Source organism: Spea bombifrons, chromosome 5 (assembly GCF_027358695.1).
Source record: "Spea bombifrons isolate aSpeBom1 chromosome 5, aSpeBom1.2.pri, whole genome shotgun sequence".
Taxonomy (NCBI): domain Eukaryota; kingdom Metazoa; phylum Chordata; class Amphibia; order Anura; family Pelobatidae; genus Spea; species Spea bombifrons.
The window spans coordinates 93,154,448-93,177,362 of record NC_071091.1 but is presented as its reverse complement, the minus strand read 5'-3'; the positions used below and the strand labels follow the sequence as shown (position 1 = coordinate 93,177,362).

Genomic DNA, 22,915 nt, shown 5'->3' with positions numbered 1-22,915 from the left:
ATCAAAAGGTTCATGGGGCCTACTCTCGTAATAACTATCTGCTGCGTCTTAAATCTTCCTTTGTAGCTTATGACTTTGTTCTTAAGACTTAGCGCCTCTATAATACACTGATAATCCCTACTGACTCTTCTTTCACTTGAGGAGGATATACATTATTTTTCCGGTTGCCAAGGCAACTCTTTCCTTTTGTTTGGAATTATCAGACATAGTTATTATCTGTAGTTTTAAGCAACTTGCGTATCGACCCAGAAGCATTATTGAACCAATGTATTTTGTTTTTGATGGGGAAAAAAAAGAAAGTTATTAAAATAATATTCCTTTCCTGTACGCACAGCTCACATAGGAAATATCTGTGTATCCATTCATTTCATAGTGAAAAATGTGCAGGGTTTTTTTTATTTTTATTTTTTTTTTTTAAGACCCTTACATTATTTAATTAAAGCCTGAAGGTCAGTGCTTTGTTTTCAAATTGAAGAAATGTCATATTTATGTATATTTACAGTAGATATTTTACGTATGACATTGCATTTACAGAGCAGCAAGTTTTCTGTAGCATTACTGCTATAGGGGAGAAGACAAGATTAACATAGTTATTACCTAAACCTGACAAGAAGCAAAATAAAAAATAACGGAATCGCATTCAAAGATCTGATGTAACAGAAGAGGGCCCTGATTTTGCAAGCTTCCAGGGAGAGAAAATGAATTCAATAAAACAATTACACTTACCCATGTTGTAGAAAGTTACTGTTTTTTGCTCGAATATAAGACTAGATTTTTTCAGAAAAAAAATTATCTGAAAAACAACCTCGTCTTATAATCAAGGTCGCCTTTTTTTCAGACCTCAGATCTGTCCTCTGATATAGAACGTCAGCCCATCTGCTGAATCAGCACTTCTGCAGCCTACTATAGCCCCCCGGACACATTTTATGCATTCTAAGACTTGCAAGACCCTGAACTGCAAGCCAATACGTGCAGATGATCAGTTTGTTAGTTGTTGTAATGATTAAACAATGTTTTTACATAGTACGTAAGGTTGAAAAAAGACCTAAGTCCATCAAGTTCAACCCTTCTACCTAACCTTCCTATTCTTGATTCAAAAGAAGGCAAAAAAACCCTAATTAAGCTACTTTGAATTCTGCCATCAGGGGGAACAGATTCCTTCTTGACTCTAAGAGGCAATCAGATTTCTCCTTGGATTAAGAAGCTCTAAAATATTAATGTTATTCTATTTATATCCCTGTATGTCATGCCTTTCTAAGAAAATATCGAGGCCCCTTTTGAAGGTATCTAATGTATTGGATAACACCACCTCCCGTGGAAGTGAATTCCATACCTTTATTGTCCTCACTGTAAAGAATCCCTTCCTTTGTCGTCTATGAAACCTGTGCTCTTCCAGTCTCGGAGGGTGACCTCTTGTTCTTTGTATATTTCTGTTAATGAACAGGTCACTGAAGGCCACTGAAGAGCTCTTTATATTGGCCCTATTTATGGCAAAAAGTTATTTTGATCCCCCCATAGAGTTGTCATGTCAGGCCTTTTTTTTTTTTCTTTCAATAAGAAGCAAAGTTTTGGGGTAGTCTAATAATCAATTTCGTCTTATAATTAAGCAAATAAGGAATTGTGCCTGCCTATGTCATACTGTGAAAGTATGGTCATAAGAAATCATAGTCTATTAACCATAAGCTCTCAGTGGCCATTTAAAAAGGTCCAATTTTATCCCCTGTATTAAACAAAATTGTTGTTAGCTAATGCAGGTTTAAAAAGCTAATTCACTGTTAGAAAACCCTTTTGCAATTATGGTATAATAACTGAAATGATCACCACCGCAATGATAAAAATAATGATGATTACATATATTCTCCTAGCAGCAACCCGTAGAAGTAAACCTTCTGTATGAAGAAAATAAGCAAAAAACACTAGTGATGCCATACAGGGATCAGCAAACAATGAAGCAGCCAGAAGAAAGTCCTCTATGTGTTTCACTGGGTCCTGCCTAGCTTCTTCAGGAGGAAATAAGGTTTTATATTGTACTTGCTCAATGTCCTTGTCTTTCTCTCAATATAAAACCTTTTTCCACGATGCAGATGATGTATGTGAGAGCGAGTGAGAGACAAGAAAATGTAACAATAAATTAGTCTTCATAGGTTTTGGTCTATTTGTGTAAGTCGATTAAATACATATTGGATTGTTTTCATTGATTGAATACCATCCAATTCCTTGCATTCATAACTAGCAAATATAATTATGCCTCAAACAAATGGAAAAACTTCCTTCTAGACCCCAAATTGAGAATGTTAGTGTTAAGGCGCAGCTTAAGAACTAACATCTCACAGCAACACACACTAACACCATACATTCAGCCACCTGCATGCTAATACAAAGACACTAACACTATATGCTGATATACACTTATGCTAATGCCTCACACTAACAAACTCCATACATTCTTTCACACACACACTGACTCTAACATGTTACATATGCACACACTACTCCCAACCCCTCCCCCATTACACATGCAGCTCAAGGAGACCTGACTTTATTCCAGCTCACAGGACCCAAACACGCTGCATTGTAACCGAGAACATAAATCTATTGTCTTATAAGAACTACATGCCATATTTAGAATCATGTGACATTATCTATTCCTCTGTCACACTGTAGCTAAATATATTGATTTAAAGATCAGACTTGGTTCTAGATCTTTTCTTTATTTTTCGTCACAATATCACCAAACACAATTTGTTTTTTTTTATTCCATAGTACATTTTATATATTTGAATTGTATCTTTTTGTGTCTATATTTGGGTTCCCCCAGTGATATTCCTCCTTAAAGAAGCTCTCCATATATTTATATAAACATTCTTTTTGGTATAAAGGCACTACGGCTCTGTATCACCAAAAGCAGTTTTAGGACCCCTTCGTATTCCTGATCATTTTTTCCATAATGTCCCATTGTTCTTTTGTAACCTGGAAAAGAAGAAGTAACATGTACGCCATTATAATTATATAATTATGCATATATATATTTAATATATTAGCATTTAGACCCTTTTTTTTTTCTTTCCTTTCACCCTCCTCTTTCTAAACTTTGCCATCCCACCCTTTCACTCCTCTCCTCCCCTCCATTTTCTCTCTTTCTTCCCTATCTCCTTCTCTTTTCTCTCTCTCCTTTTCTTCCCCTCTTGCTTCTCTGTCCTCTTCTATTTCTCCTATTTTTTCTGTCCCTCATCATCTTGCTATTGCTCTTTGTGCCCATTCTCTTACCCCTCTCTTTGCCTTGTCTCTTTTTTCTCTGTCTATTTCTACCTCATTTCTCCTCCTCTTTCCCTTCTTCTCTTTCCTCCCCTGCCCACTGCATTCAGCAGTCCCAACTCATCCACCCTATGCACAATGTCAATAAACCTCCTCCTGTACCCCAACACACCCGTCGTTCATACGATGAATAAGAGGGTTGGAGAGCAGAAGGCTTACAAATAGGGTGTGCACAGGGTGGTTAAGGGGCAGGAGTACCCCTCTCCCACGCACACAATTGTGAATGAGATGCCTCCTGCAAGTGAGTTGGAGCGAGAGAGGCTGCTCATTCACACCGTGCGCATGTGAGGGATGTTTAAGGCTGCACAATAATGGTGTGTGCTGTGTACCAATGTAAGTAGTAGACATACTCCCTGCCCCTCCAGACATATAGTATAGAGTAGCAGCCTCCTGCTCCTAAACCAACCCACCCCACACATCATAAATCGGCAGCCTCCGACACACCAATCTGCCTCCACTTGCCGTTCCAAAACACCGGCTCACTGCAACAATTGCAGATCATCCTGAGCTTAACATTAAGGTGCAATCAGACTGCAGTAACCAGCAAAAAAAAGTATAAAAAAACAAAAATTTTATTCAACACAGCAGATCATCCAACATCAAAGTTTTCTCTGTAAATCGGACCTTTATCATTATATATATATATATATATATATATACACACATACATACATATACATATACACACACACGTATAAAATCTCTCAAGAACAAAGGGCACTTCAAGTTTAATGCATGTCATACATTTCTGCAGACGGGGAGTGTTCTCATCTCCTGATATGCCTGTATGTATTAATGTGTTAATGGCCCCACTTACGTTGTACAACGCTGCGTAATTTGTTGGGGCTTGGGAAGAAATATTATTTTATTATCTTTTTACTTAGTAGGACTGACAGGGACAGTAAACTTTCCGTTGAATGTTCTGTAAGGGTAGGCACCATGCTACCAACATAAATGTATCCTTGCATTAGTGAATAACAAGGATATACAACTTGAAGCTACAAAATACTCAGAAATACAGAGTGCATGGATATAGTATCAAATTCTTTGGTATTTTGTGTATGCATTTAGCTAGGACGCCATCTTAAAATATGCATGTTATCGGTAAAAAAAGTTACACTAAAGTGGTGGGTTTTTTGGATGAAGTGATTTAGAAGCCCAGCCTCCTGAGCCAATGGAGAAGCCTTTTGTAGAATAATTTCTCTTTTCTTTGTAAAATAAGCTCTTACATTTAAAAGAAAAAGTCATTGGGCTTCCTGACTACCACACAAAACAGCAAATCCAATAGTTCCTTTTGGAAATAATGCATAAAATATACACATATACTTTACAAATCCAGTGATACATTACCTTTTGCAAGCTATTAAACTCTCCTGCCATAAACACATATTCTCCACCATCCATTCTAATGATCTGTAAAACATTGGGCATTACTTCAGTCAAAGGATTAATCACATTTCAGTTGTAATATTTAGAAGGACATGCATATTAACCTCTAAACAACCAAATTGCATATGATTTTGTAAATGTCACAATTGTAACATTTCATGAAAAGCTTTTGTACAGTTTAAAAAATAAAAATGTGCCAACATGACAAGTTAGAAACATGAACCTTTCTTCCAAAGCATTCAGCAGATTTAAAAAAAAAACATTCTAAATATTCTTTTTTATGCTCTGTGTCATAATGCCAATGCTTCTCAAACAAAGTCCTAAACAAAAACATACTTAAGGGTAATTAACTTGTAGGAAACACTTACTGCCCCGGAGACCCAGCTTGCGTAGTCACTGCAGAGATAAGTCGCAAGATTTGCGATTTCCTCCGGTGTTCCAAAGCGTCCACACGGTAGCCTCTTCAACATCAGTGACTCGAACGCTCCAGTTGGATCCAGCCGACTGAAAGCACCCTAGTTTTAAGAAGCGTTTCTGAAGTTGAATAAAACCAACAATTTCACTTTTCTGCTTTTCAGAAGCATCCCTAATAAAAGGACGTACCTTAGTTTTTATTGGACCGGGCTGTATTACGTTAAATCTCATACCATATCTTCCCCACTCTGCAGCTAGGGACCTAAAACAATAGATTAATACTTTACAGGTCATAAAACCTTTATGTAAATGTAAAACTGCAAAATGTGGTAATTTACTACTGGGTAAAAACATTTGCACCATTGATATACCGCATTTGCTCTGAAAAAAAACCTTGTCTTATAATTGAGCAAATACAGTAGTTTTTTTTTTATATTAAGCATGGCAATGCATATTGTTTCTATTGTTTTACATGTTCCCTGACACTGGCTTTTTTACTGTTTGCCATCATGGAATCTGCAGACATTGGTGTTTGTTCCAGGGAAGAGAGCCTGGGAAACGCTCAGACTACATAACATAATTCAGTGCACGTTTCTGACCCACGCTGCAGCCGACAATAATGTTTCATTAATAGTATTGAATCTCATGAGTTTGATTTTCAATCTTTGCTCATGTGGTTCTTTTGATGAGCACTGGATAAACCGTGGACCCAAAGATGCTGTGATTCTGAAGAGAACGAGTACAAGAAATCCATTGGAATTTTACTGAAAGGGAGAAATCACGCATCGTAATATTTTGGGAGATTAAATCATCTTTTTCTGGTCACTCTGGAAATCTTTAATGATTCTGGGCTTATTGTCAAGTGTTGTAGAGAGAATTAGTGAAGATAACCAATTTTAAAGCTTTAGTTTTATCCAATGACTATCACATTTTTACAAACTCACTTGCATAGAGCTTCTACTCCTGCCTTAGCAGAGGCACTGGGAACAACAAAGCCAGACCCGCTCTCCGCATAAATTGTTGTTATGGCCAGAAATGCTGCTCCTAGAATGAAATACACAACAACAAATGTAACGGAATGATTTGCACACTCACAAACAATAGCAGGGAATGACCTTGAAAAATAGGATTTGTTAGACACCAACTTTTAACCTCACATTGCAATGGTGCCAACATCTCTACTCGTCCATGGAAAAAAAAATAAAAAAACTATTAAAAAAAAATTGTCAAAAGGAAAACCCCAACGTTAACGAAATGAAATGTGAAGCATCATTTAATTCTAGTTTTGGAACGTTAGCTGCTCGCCTTCGGGATCTGTTCACCAGAGCCGGGCAAACTATTAAAAATGCATCAACTGGAGTTACTGCAACAAAATCGCCCTTCAGCCTGCTTTTAACCCTTGAGATGTCTCGATTCACGTAATGTTTCCTGAACGTCACTGCGCTCGTGAAATATGCGTAAACAGAAACTCAGATGTGGATAAAAAGCTTTTCCCAGGAAAAAAAAAAAGTTTCCCTATTTTTAGAGATGGGCAAGACTTTCCACCCAAATCTACTCTTTGCTTAACAGTAGTTTTATCATGAAGTTAAAAATCGGCGTAATAAAATGAATGTGTCTAATGGCTCAGCCTCAATATGCAAATAAAATCAGGTCTTCCCAGATTTACTGATTAGGTCTATGATCTAAAGATCACTTAAGAAAAACCAAAGTAACATAAATTACAATAAATTCTGTTTCATGTCCTTTTGGTTCAGATGAAGTTCTCCAATTTGGAAAAAATGCCTCCCCACCTTCGCCGATCACTTCTTTGTCCTTGTCTTCTTTTCTGTAGCTCTGCTTCACCTCGTTCCTCTGTCTTCATCCGCTTCTCCCCGGTATCAGCTCCGTTATCCAGGTACTTCAGAAAAAGGGGGAAGACACGGTGCGCACTAGAGGAACAGCCTCTCCTCTATTCTTCCAACAGGGGAGAGGACACATGCGGACACTCTACCTTTCGCTGAAGTACCTGGATATCTCCGTTAACCAGGCCAAAAAAAAGGAGACGCCTCCGTACACATCCTATTACACGACTACTCCAAGAGGCCTAGTTAACAAAGCTGATATCGGAGAGAAGCGAACAAAGAAAGCTGACAGAAGAAGAAGAGGGAAGAGAAAATATGGAACTGCTAAAAAGGAGACAGATGCGGAAGCGGTCGCAGAGAAGGTAAGGAGACACAAAGAGCGCGGGAGACTGAAGAAGCAACCTAACCTAAATATTTTGAACTCGCTGCCTTGTTTTTTTCGTGGAGAGTCCTTCCTCATTTTTGAATATTCGTACTAATCAACGAAGTTGGCAAAATAAAATTTTGCACAAATTCGAATGCACAAGTCAATATTTTACAGTATTCTAAAGCATACATTCACAGAGTACTTTAAATATGCATTCTTCTGCTGTCAGGGACATTAGACAGTCCACTAAATGAAAATCAGTATTGTACCAACTAGCTAGGATATGGTTAAAAAAAAAAAAAAAGTTGACACTTATTATAAAAACGTAACGTGTGGCCTGCTATACCTAGCCATTGGTCGCAGTTACGTCATTATGAGACTGCCAGGGTTGCCTCTTTATCCCCTGTCCAGCAGTGATATATATATCTATATATCTATATAAGTTCTCACTATAGCTACTTTCCTGCTCTATTCACTGCCAAGTCACGTTTTTTGGGCGACAGATCTGCTTTAAGATACAAACTTTAATCCTTGAAAACACCCACGCTATTCATATTTTACATGTGAAGTGCTTGGGCATCTTTTGCACCGGCTGTTTTGTATTCCAGAAATTACAGATGATTACATTATTAATGATTCAATACTTAAACAAAAAAGTTACCAAAACATTTTTAATTAAACCATATTAGCCTAAAGGATAGCTAATGAAACTTTAATACTGTGAATTTAAAAACTATGAAAAGTGACTCAACTAATGAAAATTGTTGAGCAAGATTAATTCACGATCAACTCTTTCACACGATCTGGGGTTGAGATTGACTTTATGTTATATATGATATAACAATATCATTTCATAAATGGGGTTAAATAACCAAACTGCAAGTTTGTTTAAGCTAAGTAAGTTCGGTTTTCATTATGAGGTACTATACGCAGGAACACGGTCCAACCTGGCCCCGCATAATACTTAGTCAACACAGTGGGGTGACATTTATGAAATCTTACCAAGAGAAACCATGCCAAGGCCAACTTGACGTTCCTGGGGAAGAAAGCCTCAACATCAGTTCTTTATAATGCATTAAGTTGGTGAGATGAAAGGTTTCAACTTATGGGTTAGTGAATTGTATATAGTGAGTTCTGATTGTAGCGTTAAGTCTTATGTCACTAAATACAAATACTATTTTGAGCAGGGCTACATAACCTATGGGTGCTGTCCACCAGCAGCTCACTGGTCATTTGCTCAGAGTGTCATATGGCCAGTCTGGGCCTGATTATGAGCTCCTGTAGGAATCAATAAGGACCTGTTAAGGTGACAAAATGTTCCAGATGCCATCTAGACACATTGGTCAACAGCAAATTGTTAATAAAAAAACCCTAAGTCTGTCCACCAGGCAAGTGTACCAACAACATGCAGAGGTCACATGTTTAGCCCTGAGCTTAGCGTTTATAGTGAAATTCATTGCAACAAAGAGGGGGAAAATATGTACTTTGATGCTACATCAATGAATAATTCCATTTAAAATGTATGCCAATTTTCGAGCGATATATCAAAGAGAAACATTGATGCACACTATCCAAAAATAAGATACAATAACTGTTACAGCTTTTTCTAGTGTCAAAGACCCAAAGCTGAAAATCAAGAGGGAATTGTAAGGAAATCAGCCGTGTTTGGTCTAGAAGTCTGTGCAGTTGAGCGTTACAGGATAGTTTCTCAGTACGGAAAGGTCAAATCAAAGTCGATATATGCCTTACCTTTTCCAGCCTTAATTAGTTCCTTCCCGACCTCGAGTGTTACGTAAGCTGTGCCATTAAGAACAATGTCCGTTATGGTTCTCCAGGCATTTGCAGAGAGCCTTTCGGAAGGAGAAATAAAGTTCCCTGCTGCATTGTTTATCACAACCTGACCAAAGCAAACAGCGAGAAAGGGAATAAATCAAATCTATAAAACAGTTATTATAGTTAGTATACAGCATGTCCTGTCAAACAAGAAAAGATATATTGAATGTGGCTATAAAACCACTACTTTCATTTAAAAAAAAAATATGAAGTGTTAAAGGGACCTCCCACTGCTTTTCTTCCTGCATGTGTCATTTTGTATTGTCAGTAGGGTGCTTAGCAATGTGCGCGAAGTAGGTTTTTCTTACGCAACACAGAATATCTGGAAAACTTGCATTATGTTCCGGACCAATGTTTCCCGGCGTGATTTACCTGCACTAAATCCATTGTTCGTTACAGTTGTATGTCACACTTCCTAGTCGAACTACAGACACAAATGGGAAGCACTAGCCTGAACCAATGTCATTCCCAACGCAGCCGAAGCCACAGTATTGTCATTTCACTATTTTTGCAACCATATATCTTGCGTAAAGACGGTTGATGCCATGTGTGGCTTAGCTATTTGCGTGATTACATTGCCCGCTTCATGACGGGTGCCAATCTGCAAGAGGCTTGCAGGTCACAAAAAAATTTGCAGGATTGGGGGAAGGCGAGCACTCATGTGAAATATAGAAACAGCAGCTTTATCATGTATTTCTGAGACTGTTTGACAGCGTCTTGAAACGTTAATGTTCTCTTTGCAGAACCCATTCCTTTGGATATATAGTTTGTATTTAGTGGCTGGAGCGGCTGGGCTACACAGGTCATGCAAATTAAAGATTTGCAAGGAAAATCATCTCCCTTTCCTTTTGTTGAAATAACTTGGCCCTAAAATACCTTTGAGTTATTTTGTTCAAACACGCTCAATAACAACATGTCTGAATTAGAAGCAATATTATCAAACAATACACCTGTTTCTGTAATCTTTAGCCTGCAAACCCAAGAACAAAATAGACGTTAACAGCCTTCACACGGCAGTATTACAAAGGCTTTTCCTTTGAAACCATCACCATACCTCGCTTTAGAAGAAGATTTGGGGCAAACAAATAAACCATAATATAAGAATATATAACGTCATATATAATATTATATATTCTTATATTTTCAGAGGTCTATATCCTAAAAGGAATGTCAGGTTTAATTTCTGAATCCAGCAGCCAAAGGAGCCCTGGGGCTTGTTACTTGCTTTGGGCGGATGACTGTCCAGGCTACAGGACCGACGCCATGAGAGGCATTTATTTTATCATCTCCCAAAGCCGGTAACCAGTTCAAGCATGGAAAGCGGAGAGCTTGTCCCTCTTTACGCATGAACCAGCTGATGAGAAGCACCCCCTTCCGTTCCCTTCCCAATTCTGTCACAATATGGGGTTAATGCATTGTAGCGTGGATATGTTTTGTTGGTTTTTTCTCTTTCAGTGTTGTCACAGCAGCAGATATTTTGCCTCACTGGCCTGGTTGGAAAGAGCTGTAATAAGAATGGGAAGCCCAGATAGGCCTGATGGGTTATCTGAGGCCTTGGTAATATTTTGGTTAATTATGGGCCCACAGCTGTGGCTGGCATGTTGTTGTTAATATGTTTGTGGTATGTTCTTGGTGCTGGCGAGATTGATGTTTAATTAAAGCTGTAGCCTCTTCACCCCCACATTGTTGTTGAGTCTTTGTTTGGGGAGGTGATGGTTGTTGAGTAGAGGTTTTTTTTTCTGTCACTTGGGTTTATGTCAGTTATGGGGTTTTTTGTCAGTAACATGGGGGAAAAAAAACAACATACTTTTTGGTTCATTTTCATGAGGCTTCTCTGCCACAGGTTGGATCCTATTCATGCCCGAATAACTTACTTAGAAAAACTGTCAGGGTTTCTCGGAAGTTTCCATATTGGATGAAAGCACAAAACCCATGACCTTGTTGGCTGTCACAAGAGTTGCCTTCTAGGAGGCTAGAAATAGGCAGGCTGGCCAGGATGAATTATAGCCTTTGGGGATTATCCGGTGTCCTTGTTTAATTAACAGACCGTTACTTTTATCCCACATAATGACAGCGTAAGCCTACATTGCAATACAGTCAATTATAGCCATTATGCCACTAGCCTGATGGCATGTTACCAGGTCTTTAAAGAATGCTTTATACATGGTCATAGTTCCATGCTGGATAAAAGGATGAGCCAATTAGTATTTGAAATGCATTTCATACATTGTCATGTTGTTAGCGTGTCTTGTAACGTACAGGGAATCCGGGATCAGATTTTTGATTAGCTCTTTATGCATGTAAATGGGAAATGTCCATTTGCTTTCATCAGAAATACTAGACATTAATAAGGAACTGTAAATGTGGCATTAAAGTCACATCTGAGGGTCTGAAGAGTAGGATAATGCATCTGAATTCAATGCAGAAATAATGGCTGCATTTAACTCTTTGGGAGAGAGAAGCAGAACAAAATCTGAAATAGCAGCAGATGCTTTGGGGAGAAAAAAGCAAAACTACTTATATGACTAAAGGTGTAAAAGACAATATGAATATAGTGGTTTTCATTGTTAAGCCAATACACTAATCCCAATTGTAATTAAACCAAATGTATCCTTTAAGAACATATGACCCTGTCACCAGTGAACCAAAGCAGTTAGTCTATTCAAGAACTCCATGAATTTAAGAGCTGCTTCATGCAACAAGAAGACTGATCCTGAAATCTTAAAATCCTTTGTAACTTACAAAAAGCTGAGTTATTCCTCCCAACATAAAACAATGGGTACAGCAGTAAACAAATATAGTTTGCTGAGAAAATTATTTTAATTGGCATTTCTCTGCCAGTTATAAGAAAGGAAAGACATTTCCCTCCCTGCAGAAAGAAGGAAATATTTCAGGAAGACCCAAACATTGAGGCATCAGAACTAAACATTTTGGTACAACAAGGAGTGTACTAGGGAGGCATGGAAAATTATAAAATACATCCAAATTTTTATTTTCTGTATGCATAATAACCGCCAATCTTAATCCAGGTTATCGCTTTAAACATGATGATCAACCAGTACCCATGCACAGAAAGTCAATAATAGGCTTATGTTTAGACAAAAGACCCATTTGCCTGTAATATGCTGTGCTGTGTACCTTTAGGTCCAAACAAACATTGTAAATGAATGGTAACAGTCAACACACCTTAGCAAATATTAAAGATGACTACTGCGAGATGCCATGCTTATTATGATTTTAGAAGGACCCCTACTGGACCTTTAGAGTCATAGATGCCAACAGCAATCTGACAATGTTTCAATGTTTGTAAATAAAAGGTGTGAGAGGATTCCTTCACATCTTCTGCCTGATTTTAGAGATAAGGCAAAGAGAGAGAGAGGAAAGAGAAGCTTAGAGGCAGAGGCGATCTTAGAGCTAAGGCTCTGATCGAAGATTGTTGAGCGGTCACCCAAGAAGACTTCACCCACACACCAAATTTACTAAGAATGTATCCTGGTTGATAAAATGGAACCACATGGTTCATTTATGGGTGCATGTATCACAGTGTTATTCTTATTCCTAGAGTACAAATTGTAATATTGATGACATTAAAATAATTTGGACGAGCATAATCAACTATAACTTTGCTGATACATTCTTTAATGAAGTTAATGGACTCCAATAAGTATTTACAAAATAAAAGTTAACTGGTAAATGCACTGTCCTTTAACATGCTAAGCGGAAATATGTAGTTTAATGGAGATAATGTGTGACTGTTTTACTAAACATACTTACATCTGGGTGTCCTGCCACTTTAATTAACTCTGCCACTGCTTTCTTAACAGATTCCGGGTCTCTAACATCACACTGGAGAGGATGAACCTGTAAAAGATGGTATTTCACACGCTAGAGAATAAAGCATAGTAATAATAAATGATTTTCTAAATTCACAGCAGGACAACAGAATTTTTTTATTTTTTATTTTTATTTGATGATGTGTATCTGTGTATTTCTATTTAAAGCTGATACTTTGAAGTCAGCTTAGTGAATACTAACTTTCTATTTATCTATTCAACTTTACAATCCTTCCTTTCCAGAACACCTAACGTTACTGTGATACAGGACACATCTATATATAATGTAGCAGTCCTTCATTAGCTGCCAAGAAATTCAGTGTCAGGAACCGACCTGCGGGGCACAGAGAGGCTGGGTAGCTTTATCTTTAAAGTAATTAAATACAATTAGTACCCACTTTTTCTACACTAAAAACACAGTGTTCCTGCAACCTGACTACTTAAAAACGGCCTTAGCAATGTAGTAATGTAGTATCCAGAGGAATCGTCAGCAAAATCTGAGCATCATTATTCCCTTAAATGTTACGTCCTCTGTCTGGAAGCCATTGCAATCTCCTGTTATTGTTCACTTGACTTTGCGGTGTGAATGGGGTCTGCACTGCATGTGACACGCGCTACACTGTACTTAGTACGTCTGATCTTGCAAATGGTTTGTACTGATAATGCTTCTGCTCTTTATCACAATACAATTTGTGTTATTATGCCACTGAAATAAATACAAAAAAAACAGACTGAAAAGAGCATACGAACGATTATCAAAAATAGAAAAATTACCTTATTTCCTGTTAGAGATGTGATCTCCTCTGCTGTTTGCTTCAAAACATCTAGTTTTCTGAAAGTTCAAAAAGGAAACGAAATGTTTATAAAGTAACTAAATTATTATTTTTTTTTACAGTTTGTAGAGATCGCAGAGAGGGGACACAGCAATGTATGAGATGCTGGCTACCGTGGTCCAGTTTGCCAAGTTCTATCACACAAGGCTGGCACTGAAAGGATTAAAACCTAACAATAATAAAAGCGTATTTAAACTGTATGAGAAAGGTTTGGTACATTTCTACTAATGTATATGACGCCAAAGCAGTTCTTTGTTTAGGGGATACAATGTAGCAGCATGGGAGGTACACGGACACATCAGCGGAGAGTGCAGAAGTCTATAAATCTAAAACGTTTACCTGCTAGATATCACACATTCAGCTCCCAGTCTAGATAAGGCGGTTGTCATCCCCTTTCCGAGACCCGTGCCACCACCTGTGATAAACGCCACTTTTCCTTTGAACGCATCAGGAGGCAGCATTGCATTCATGAGAGGAGGAAAGAACTTGGCTTGGGCAGGCTCCTTGTTTTCATTTGATAGAACTGGGGTTCCATTGCTGAATACCTATTAAAACCAAACAAAACAATGAACGTAACATACTACTTTGGGAATACCACAGTTCCCAAATGAAAATAAAACCTAAAACTCCTTAATCATAAGAGCATCTTCCTTGAATTAATTTAAGACAAAGCCCCAAGCAGATAGTGGGTCGTATCCATCCTCAACAATTTTAAACCTCAGATGTTCATTTTAATCTGTATTGTCTAGTTGGCGTTGCGTATTTCAAAAGTGAACCAGCGCTTGGGTTTTAAAATTGCAATAAACTAATTAGAAAAACTAAATGATACAGGAAGACGTATCTTAACAATAGAAAAGGGAAATCAGAAAGTTTACCACCAAAATAATGAGCACATACATCATTTATATAATTTCAATCCGGTTTTGTTTTCTACTCTAAATTTAGGAATTCAGGTTCGTAACAAAGGAGATGAAAATAGCAATAAAATGTATTTCAGACGCACGAAACACAAAAACACATTGAAGCTTTGGGTGTTTAAAGAAAAAGTCACATCTGATATAAATAACCAGAATTAATTCACTGAAAAAAAACATGTATTTTTTGTGGCAGGATATTTGATGAAATATTACCTTCAGTTCCCCGTGATTGGTCAGTGAACATTGAAATCTAGCAATCAGTAAGTTGTAACGCTCTTCTTCTCTTTGTGAATTTATGTTATTATAGCACTAGTCCCCTCGCTATACAGGACAGATCAGATTTAATAGCGTAATGTGGCAGAAAGGTCTGTTCTCACTGACAAGGAAAGAAGAGAGCGGAGAGATGGGATAAGCCACTTTAAGTATTTAAATGCTTCTAACAAAGTACAAGAGGGAAGTTTATGTCAAAGGAGGAGAAACGTTAGGACACATATGTAAAATGTTATGCTGTTTGTATATGTATAAGGTGTGAGAGAAGTTAGTGTGTGAGCGTTACTGTATGTGTCAGAAACCATGTGTATTCTAACCGGAAACCCCACATACGGGAGGCGTTGCACTTATCCTGGTTGCTATCAGGTGGCGATGGCGGAGGTGACTGAACTCTCTGCATGTTCCTGACACACCAGTGGCTCTTCAAGCAATCAAGGACCTTCATTAACCAGTGTGGCTCCCAGTTTTCCTTTCAAAACCATTGTTTAACCAGCCCTTAGAGGATTTTCCAAGAGTTTTGTATTATTTGTATTCTGACTCCGTTAACGTTTCCGTCTTAGGAGTTGGTATCCTGCTTGGACCCATATTCATTCTCATGACCTCGGCTACCCTGACCTTGTTTGCTATTCTAGTTCTATGCCTAAAAAGAAATCCAAGGCTGCGGCAGATGTCTTGGACCCGAGTCTGAAACACTCCCTGCACAGAGACTTCCGCCTGACCCAGAACCCGTAGTCAGGTCAACTAAGTCCTATTATCATGTACTGCTATGGTGTTAGCATGAGTGTGTATGTCAGCAGTGTTAGCAAGTATAGTATATGAAGCTGTCCTATATATCACTTCTTCATTGATGAAAACACACAAGACCATGATAAAAATAGTGTATATAAAAGAACTGGGAACAATCTGGTATGTGGCAGCTACCTTTCAATGGAAACATGTAGTTTATGCACTTGCTTCCATATGATGGATAACCAGCTGCCACCATTGTCAGGGTTATTAATAGATTTTGTGACAAAGCAACTAAGCTTAAAGAGAGAAACGTTAACCCCAGGACCATGGGAATTGCAAATATTTGCAGCCTACTGGTGAGCGCACACATGTTAACAGATTGCTGCAAATACAAGTCAGGTGACAGGTGCTGGTTTGATAACGTTTTCATCTCAATAACCTGAACTAGCTTTTACTTTCATTATATGTAAACATTTTAGAATGAGAAGAATGTGGAAAGATATTATATGTTTGGAGACTTTTCCCACAAAGTGTAATTTAGTGGTAGCCACGCTCTTGCAGCAGTTCAGCTGGTCATGGGCACACTCCCTTACTACAGCATTATGGGAATTGAAGTTCTGGTATGATGTCGGAGTGGTGCACTCACTTTTGAGCCTGCGCTAGCCTCTGGAAAATACGAACAATTTGATATAAATGACAACATTCTCACTTGAGGAAGATAAAAAATGGATAACCTCTTATACATAAAACATGTATTCCTCATAAATACACCCAGGGGGTACAAATCAGCATCATGAACGTGGAAAACTACCCAATAAAGCTTCGTACCCGTGTATGAAGAAATAAAGACTGCCTTAATCTCCGACAAGAGAGACAGCGCCTCTTACTTATACCGAATTTTATGAGCACACCACATTTGGGTATCTTGAATATCGATGACAAGGAATTATATCTATATAACAGGTTTATGTTTTCTCAGAGAGTGTCAGAAAGAGGCGATTATACTGAATAATATTATTATCTTATTTTTAGAAACTTTAACATAAACCCTGGGGTATTTATTGCAATAAAAAAGTGCCCCTATTTAAAAAGTTGCAAGAATTCCAAGGTCAGGCACCCAAATTAAAATACAACGGCAATAAGGTCCAAATTAGTTCCAATATTACGCAAAAAAAAACGGTTTACTGACAGCCATGCATAATTTATTTCTCATACGGCGAGGGGAAATGAATTCCGGAATAATCTCCTGCCCTGTCATGTGCAGGTACAGCTTGACAAATTGGGAGGTAAGAAGTGTATTACGTGCCGTTTTATAACCACGAGGAGGATAGGAAATGTCAAGTCCAAAAAGAGGGAAGAAACATGGCATACTGTTAAAAAGAAAATGCATACGTGTCACGTTAGGTTGAAATTATATAGCTATATAGATATAGTTTCCCAAGCCTGGTGCTAGTAACCAACAGTTTCCATATAAAGCTCTTTCAAAGGATGGTCAGCACTCCAGGAGCCTTTATTTATTTTTATATATATATATATATATATATATATATATATATATATATATATATATATATATATATATATATATATATATATATATATATATACACACACACACACACACTGTATGTATATGTATATATCGTAGCTGAATTAAGAAAAAGATTTTAAAAGCAGTTAAAGTCTATCTAAACTAAAAGAATTTTTCTTTTTTTGATTTTTTTATGGTTTATATAGCTGCAATTACGGTTCGCTACATATTTTCTTGCATTTATGAAAAGCAGGGGCAGTGTCTCCACTAAAAAGTGAAAGTTGCTCATCTAACCCCAACATTTGAGGTGACAGCGGTGCTGGGGCAAGTGAACCGAGTGGCACCCACGGGTGCAGAAATGGCAGAGCAGTGACCACCTGCCATCTTACTCAAAAAGACCCACCTTGCGCAATTAAGCTGCAACGGGGATCAGGGGAGCTCACCAACTGCCTCCCAATTCCCACTGCCCGTAAAAGCGGGATAGAGGAGCAGCTGCACAGGGCAGTGAGGTAGTGCCTGGAAATCAGGACTGCCCACAAAAACTCAGGATTGGGACAGCAGAACAGAAGTTTGACAGCAGGCCACATAGTCCTTGGCCTTACCTAATGCTCAGGATAACCTTATAGAACGGGTCTGCAGTTTTCTGAATACTTTCTTTAGTCCTTGGCTGTAGCTTATATCAAGGACAGCCTTATGCCTATCCCATACATGCTTAAACTCCTTAACTGTTCTAACCTCTACCAATCTCTGTTGGAAGGCCATCCCATGTATCCACAACCCTTACAGTAAAGTAATATTTCCAGATATTACTTTTAGACCTTTCACCCGCTAATTTAAGACTATGTCCTCTAGCTGCGCTAGTTTTTCTATTTTTTTTTTTAAATATACTCTCCTCCTTTATCGTGGTGATTTCCTTGAAGTATTTGTTTTTCTGTCTTATCCCCCCCATCACTAAGTGAGGTTTCAACAGTGATCTGTACAACAGCATGAGCTCTTCCCTCTTTCTACTGCTAATATCTCTTGTTATAACCCAAGCATTCTGCTAGCATTACCTGCTGCTCTACTGCATTGTCTGCCTACCTTTAAATCCTCAGAAATAATTACCCCTAAATCCCTTTCCTCACACGTTGAGGTTAGCACAGTATCAAATATTCTATACTCTGCCCTTTTATGCCCTAGATGCATTACTTTGCATTTATCCATATTAAATGCCAGTTCCCACAGCTCTGACCATTTTTCCAGTTAACCGAAATAATTTGCCATTTGGCTTCTCCCTCCAGTAACATCAGCCCTGTTGCAAGTCTTTGTGTCGTCAGCAAACTATATCACGCATACATTTTTCCACCGGATTAACCTTTAGCCTCTCTGTTGGATATACACTACCGTTCAAAAGTTTGGGGTCACTTAGCTGTTTTCATGGAAAACAAGGATTTTTTTTTGCCATATCATAATTGCAAGAAAGTTTCCTAACGATCAATTAGCCTTTTAAACTTAGATCAGCGAACACAACGTGCCATTGGAACACAGGAGTGATGGGAGTGATAAAGGGCCTCTGTACGCCTATGAAGATATTCCATTAGAAATGGAAAGTTTGTATTTCCCTCTCATCACAGGGTAATGGGGACATTGATGAAGCTCCTGAAGTAGCCAAGGATGAGTCCCTGGAGTCAGCACCAGAGAAGCTGACCCTTTCACCTTTATTGTATGTTTTCTTAGGAATAGATTTACACTTGCTGTAGGTCATAATCCATCTTATCACACTTGAGTTTATTAGCTTTTCTTTGCATTAAAATATTCTGCAACTTGGACACAGGTGTTTGAAATTTGAAGAGGGACTCATCGAAGCCTTTAGATTGTGATTTCAGGATCCATCCCTTTAAATCACTCAGTTCAGATCGAGTGGCTTTATACAGATCACGCTTATCACTCAAGATGATATTCATTGCGAGCATTGAGAATAGTCTGTAAGGAGAACGGTCCAATTGACTTACAAGTCCTTATTCTCATAACTAAAGTTAGGAAGTTTCATCATGCGCAGACTCTCCTACAAGGAGTTAACAGGAGATTACTTTTCTACATCTGCTCTGAAAAGTATTTTTCTTTATATAAATCTGCATCAAATTAAAATCTGTTGTGTGGATGTTAAGGAATATGAAATATAATGCAATGAATCTGAGGTTCCTTAAAATTGTGAGATGCTGTAGTTAATACAGAACACTAATAAATGTTACAATACTGTGTCACTTTGCTTGCATATAACACAAAGGAAGATATTATCATTAGAGATTTGTAAATACAGAACACCTCTGGGGACCTGAACCAGCGAAGCAAGACACAATCTTTAAATAAATAACCAGGAAGCCACCTTGACTCTGAACTTCATCCCAATTCCACAGCATTAGTCAGCCCTTATTATTATTATTTATTGTTGTTTTATATAGCACCATCATATTCCGTTGTACAATGAGTATGGTATATAACCTTAAGTACCATGTTAAGTCAGCTAAATCCAACCCAATATGTTTATGCTTGGACATAAAGCAGGTTACCAAGAACCTTTTTTTCCCCCGTTTAAGGGAAAATACCAGGCCTGTCAAAACACTTTTGATTAAATTGGAAGGTGAATTATAAAATAGATTCAAGGCAATGAAGCGTTTAATTAAAAGCTTTGTAGCGCAAGGAAAATATTTGTTACGTTATTTCATGTCCCCAAAACGACCGCATACTCTCAGAAATACTGCGGAATCATGAACACTATGTTAGCGCAGAACAAGCGAGAGGCTCGTTAAACGTTGTTGAGCTGGATTGTCGCATCAGCTGAGCCGGAGTCCAAGATGCTGGGCTCAGCTGATCAAACTGTACAGAAGCCCCGAAGAGTCAGACTCAAAAGTGTAGGTCTGTTCATTCACTCGTTACGGACGTGGCAGGTACCGGTTCAGTTAGATGTCTGACCCCGGGACTCAGGGGAAGTGCAGTATATTCTGCACATGCTGACCCATATGACCAGTTTCATTCACACAACCTGTGACAACACAAGGGCAGCAAAAATTATTTAACTGCTGGTCTCCGAAATACATTTCAGGATGAATAATTGATTCTTATAAAACATTATTTGCGGCATACATTTTTTATTTTAATATGTATGAGAACTTGCACATGGTTTATTACACTGCTAATATAAATTAAAATATACTGGAAGAAAATTCAGATTTGTGTAAAATGGTACAATTAAAACAACACTGCCCCCTAGTGGATTTTACTTCTCTTCACATAAACAGAACATTACAAAAGGGGACTACTATGTGGTCAGGAACAGAACCCCCCCCCCTCTTTGGAGTCTATCGCCAAGGTCAAATCCTACACCTCAAAGGACATCTGATGTTTGACCCTCACGCCCAGTTCCTGGGAAATGTCTCAAATTATTTCCTCATGAGACTACTACCCAAAACTCTTTAGCCTTATCCACTACCGCCTTTCTCCACGCCAAACCATTGCGAACCCCCTTCTAAGACTGTTTTATAACACACTACAATAAAAAAAAACAAAAAAAAAAAACACTAGCTCCTAGTGGATCTTACGTCTCTGAGTAGTCAAATACCTGTACAGTTCAGTACATAGCCAAAAGATGATGGATCTATTATTTTGTTACAAACTGCTTTCTTTTAAATATTACATTGAAGTTCCTGTTGTCCTTTTCCTGGAAACCCTTCACTCCTATGGTATCTGTTACATGGCTCTCCTGGGTAAAAGCTGTACTACCTTAATAATCATCTCCTCTTTCTTTTCCATTACTAGTCTCAGAGCCCTCCGCATCACATCCTGTACGTCTCTTCCCTTACATCATAAAATACTCTCACATCATATAAACCCCCATCTGTGTTCTCCCCGTGACTTTGCATCTTTCCTGCATCTCCAGCACTTCTTCTCTTGCATGCCTCTGGGACCGCTGCTGCACCTAATCTTTGGAAATCCCTTACCTTGCTCTGTCGTTTTCCTATTTATACCACCTTTCAATACTCACTAAAACCCACCTGCTCGAAGAGGTTTGATCTTAGTCTTAAAATAAACCATATGTTTACTACAATAAAATTATCATCATTACCCAAGAAGTGCCTTACCTTCTCATTCCCCCTTAACCTAATACAACGGAAATATTGTAAAGCCCTCTTCTCCGTTTGTCCCGGTAAGTATATATTATATATACACACAAACATATATATGTATGTATATGTATATGTATATATATATATACATATACATACATACATATATATATATATATATATATATATATATATACACACACACACACGCAACTGTTAATTTTGTGTTTATTATGAATGTTAGAAAAACATCACTAAAAATCAGGAAAAATGTAAGACTGTTACAAAGTCAATTCAGACAAAAAGTTTAGGAATTTGACAGAACTGGAATAATGTTTCAAACGTGGCATTTGGTTATAAAAGTTCAATTCAACAGAGGAGGTAGAAGAGAACCTTTAACAAGGTAACTATTCAATTCCACAATGGCGGAAGAAGAGAACCTTTAACAAAGCTTAACTGCCCATTTGTGCACATTTCTCAGACCAAGTTTCAGTGTGAATATACCGGCGCTGTACAGACCCAAAAGCCGCCATAACTCATTTATACGGAATCAGCAGATTCTTAATTAATAGAAAACAATCAGCAGATCACAGAGTCATATTAAAAAGGAGGTTTTAGAGACTAGCCAATTTGTTTTGATAACCCATCTAGATGTTACAATATTATATATGATACAAAAAGGCATCATCAGGGACTCAGTGTAAGAAGTTACAACTTTAAATAACAGTCTGTGGGTCAGTCAAAGGGTTAAATGCACTAAACGTCTCGTGCTCCTATTAGATAAGTTATGAAGGCATTTTGGATAGGCTAAAGTGACAAGTCCTGTCCGTCGGTGACCTTACATAACGTTTGCCCACATTAAACATGGCGGGCCGTACTTTAAATACGGCCAATAAGCAGTACATAGGCTTTTACATAAATACACGGTAAAGGTAAAGTGTGTACCGGTTAGTTAAATCTCACAGGGCCGTTTGGAAGGGGTGACCGTAAGCAGCCTTACCCTGACACCCTGACACGACCGTGCTGTCCGTAGCAGAGCTGGGCGCACCAAAGCTGCTAAAGTTGCCGCCATAGCAAGATATCGCCGATTACAGAGACTTCAAAATAATACAACTTTATTGTACAGCAAGCAGTCGAACACTTATATTGTGAGGCGCGGTAAGAGAGCTGAGCCTTACCTTGAGTGACCTTACGTTCTGTATCTCTTTGTGGACATGTAACGAAGGGCAAATAACTATATTTACACGTTTTAAACACAGATGCTGCTCCAAACTACACAGACACACACAATGTTTGTTTTTTTGTCATTTTTTAACTTGCATGTCACTTTTATTTTTGGCTCTTAGGTAAGAAACTTGGAAGTAAGTGGATGCAGGGGAGGTCTGCCACCTTCTGGCAAGTAAAGCCAATTGGGGCCTAGCCCCCCTCACATATGTACAGGCTCACATTTATACACATTCACATATGCAGAAACTCACACGTGCACGCTAACATGCATACGTGCTCACGCTTACACACTCATGTTAATACATACTCCCTC

General features: G+C 38.2%; 1 protein-coding gene across 1 annotated transcript; it reads right to left on the bottom strand.

The window, feature by feature from the left end:
- Nucleotides 1–2,695: 2,695 nt before the first annotated feature.
- On the bottom strand, nucleotides 2,696–22,459 carry DECR1 (2,4-dienoyl-CoA reductase 1). The gene is made up of 10 exons (XM_053468274.1): nucleotides 22,376–22,459; nucleotides 14,165–14,370; nucleotides 13,767–13,824; nucleotides 12,934–13,020; nucleotides 9,076–9,223; nucleotides 6,063–6,162; nucleotides 5,308–5,380; nucleotides 5,073–5,219; nucleotides 4,666–4,728; nucleotides 2,696–2,970 (listed from the first exon to the last, which is right to left on the bottom strand). Exons 1-10 carry the CDS (start codon nucleotides 22,445–22,447, stop codon nucleotides 2,911–2,913), a joined length of 1,014 nt encoding a protein of 337 aa, XP_053324249.1. The 5' UTR covers nucleotides 22,448–22,459; the 3' UTR covers nucleotides 2,696–2,910.
- Nucleotides 22,460–22,915: the final 456 nt, after the last annotated feature.

Excerpts from the sequence above, each read along its gene's own strand:
- DECR1 (XM_053468274.1), bottom strand. The coding sequence starts at position 22,447 with ATGGCGGCAACTTTAGCAGCTTTGGTGCGCCCAGCTCTGCTACGGACA. Across the intron at positions 13,825-14,164 it reads GAATGTGTGATATCTAGCAG|AAAACTAGATGTTTTGAAGC; the intron begins GTAAACGTTTTA and ends TTGAACTTTCAG. Across the intron at positions 9,224-12,933 it reads AAGTGGCAGGACACCCAGAT|GTTGTGATAAACAATGCAGC; the intron begins GTAAGTATGTTT and ends TGCTTTGGTCAG.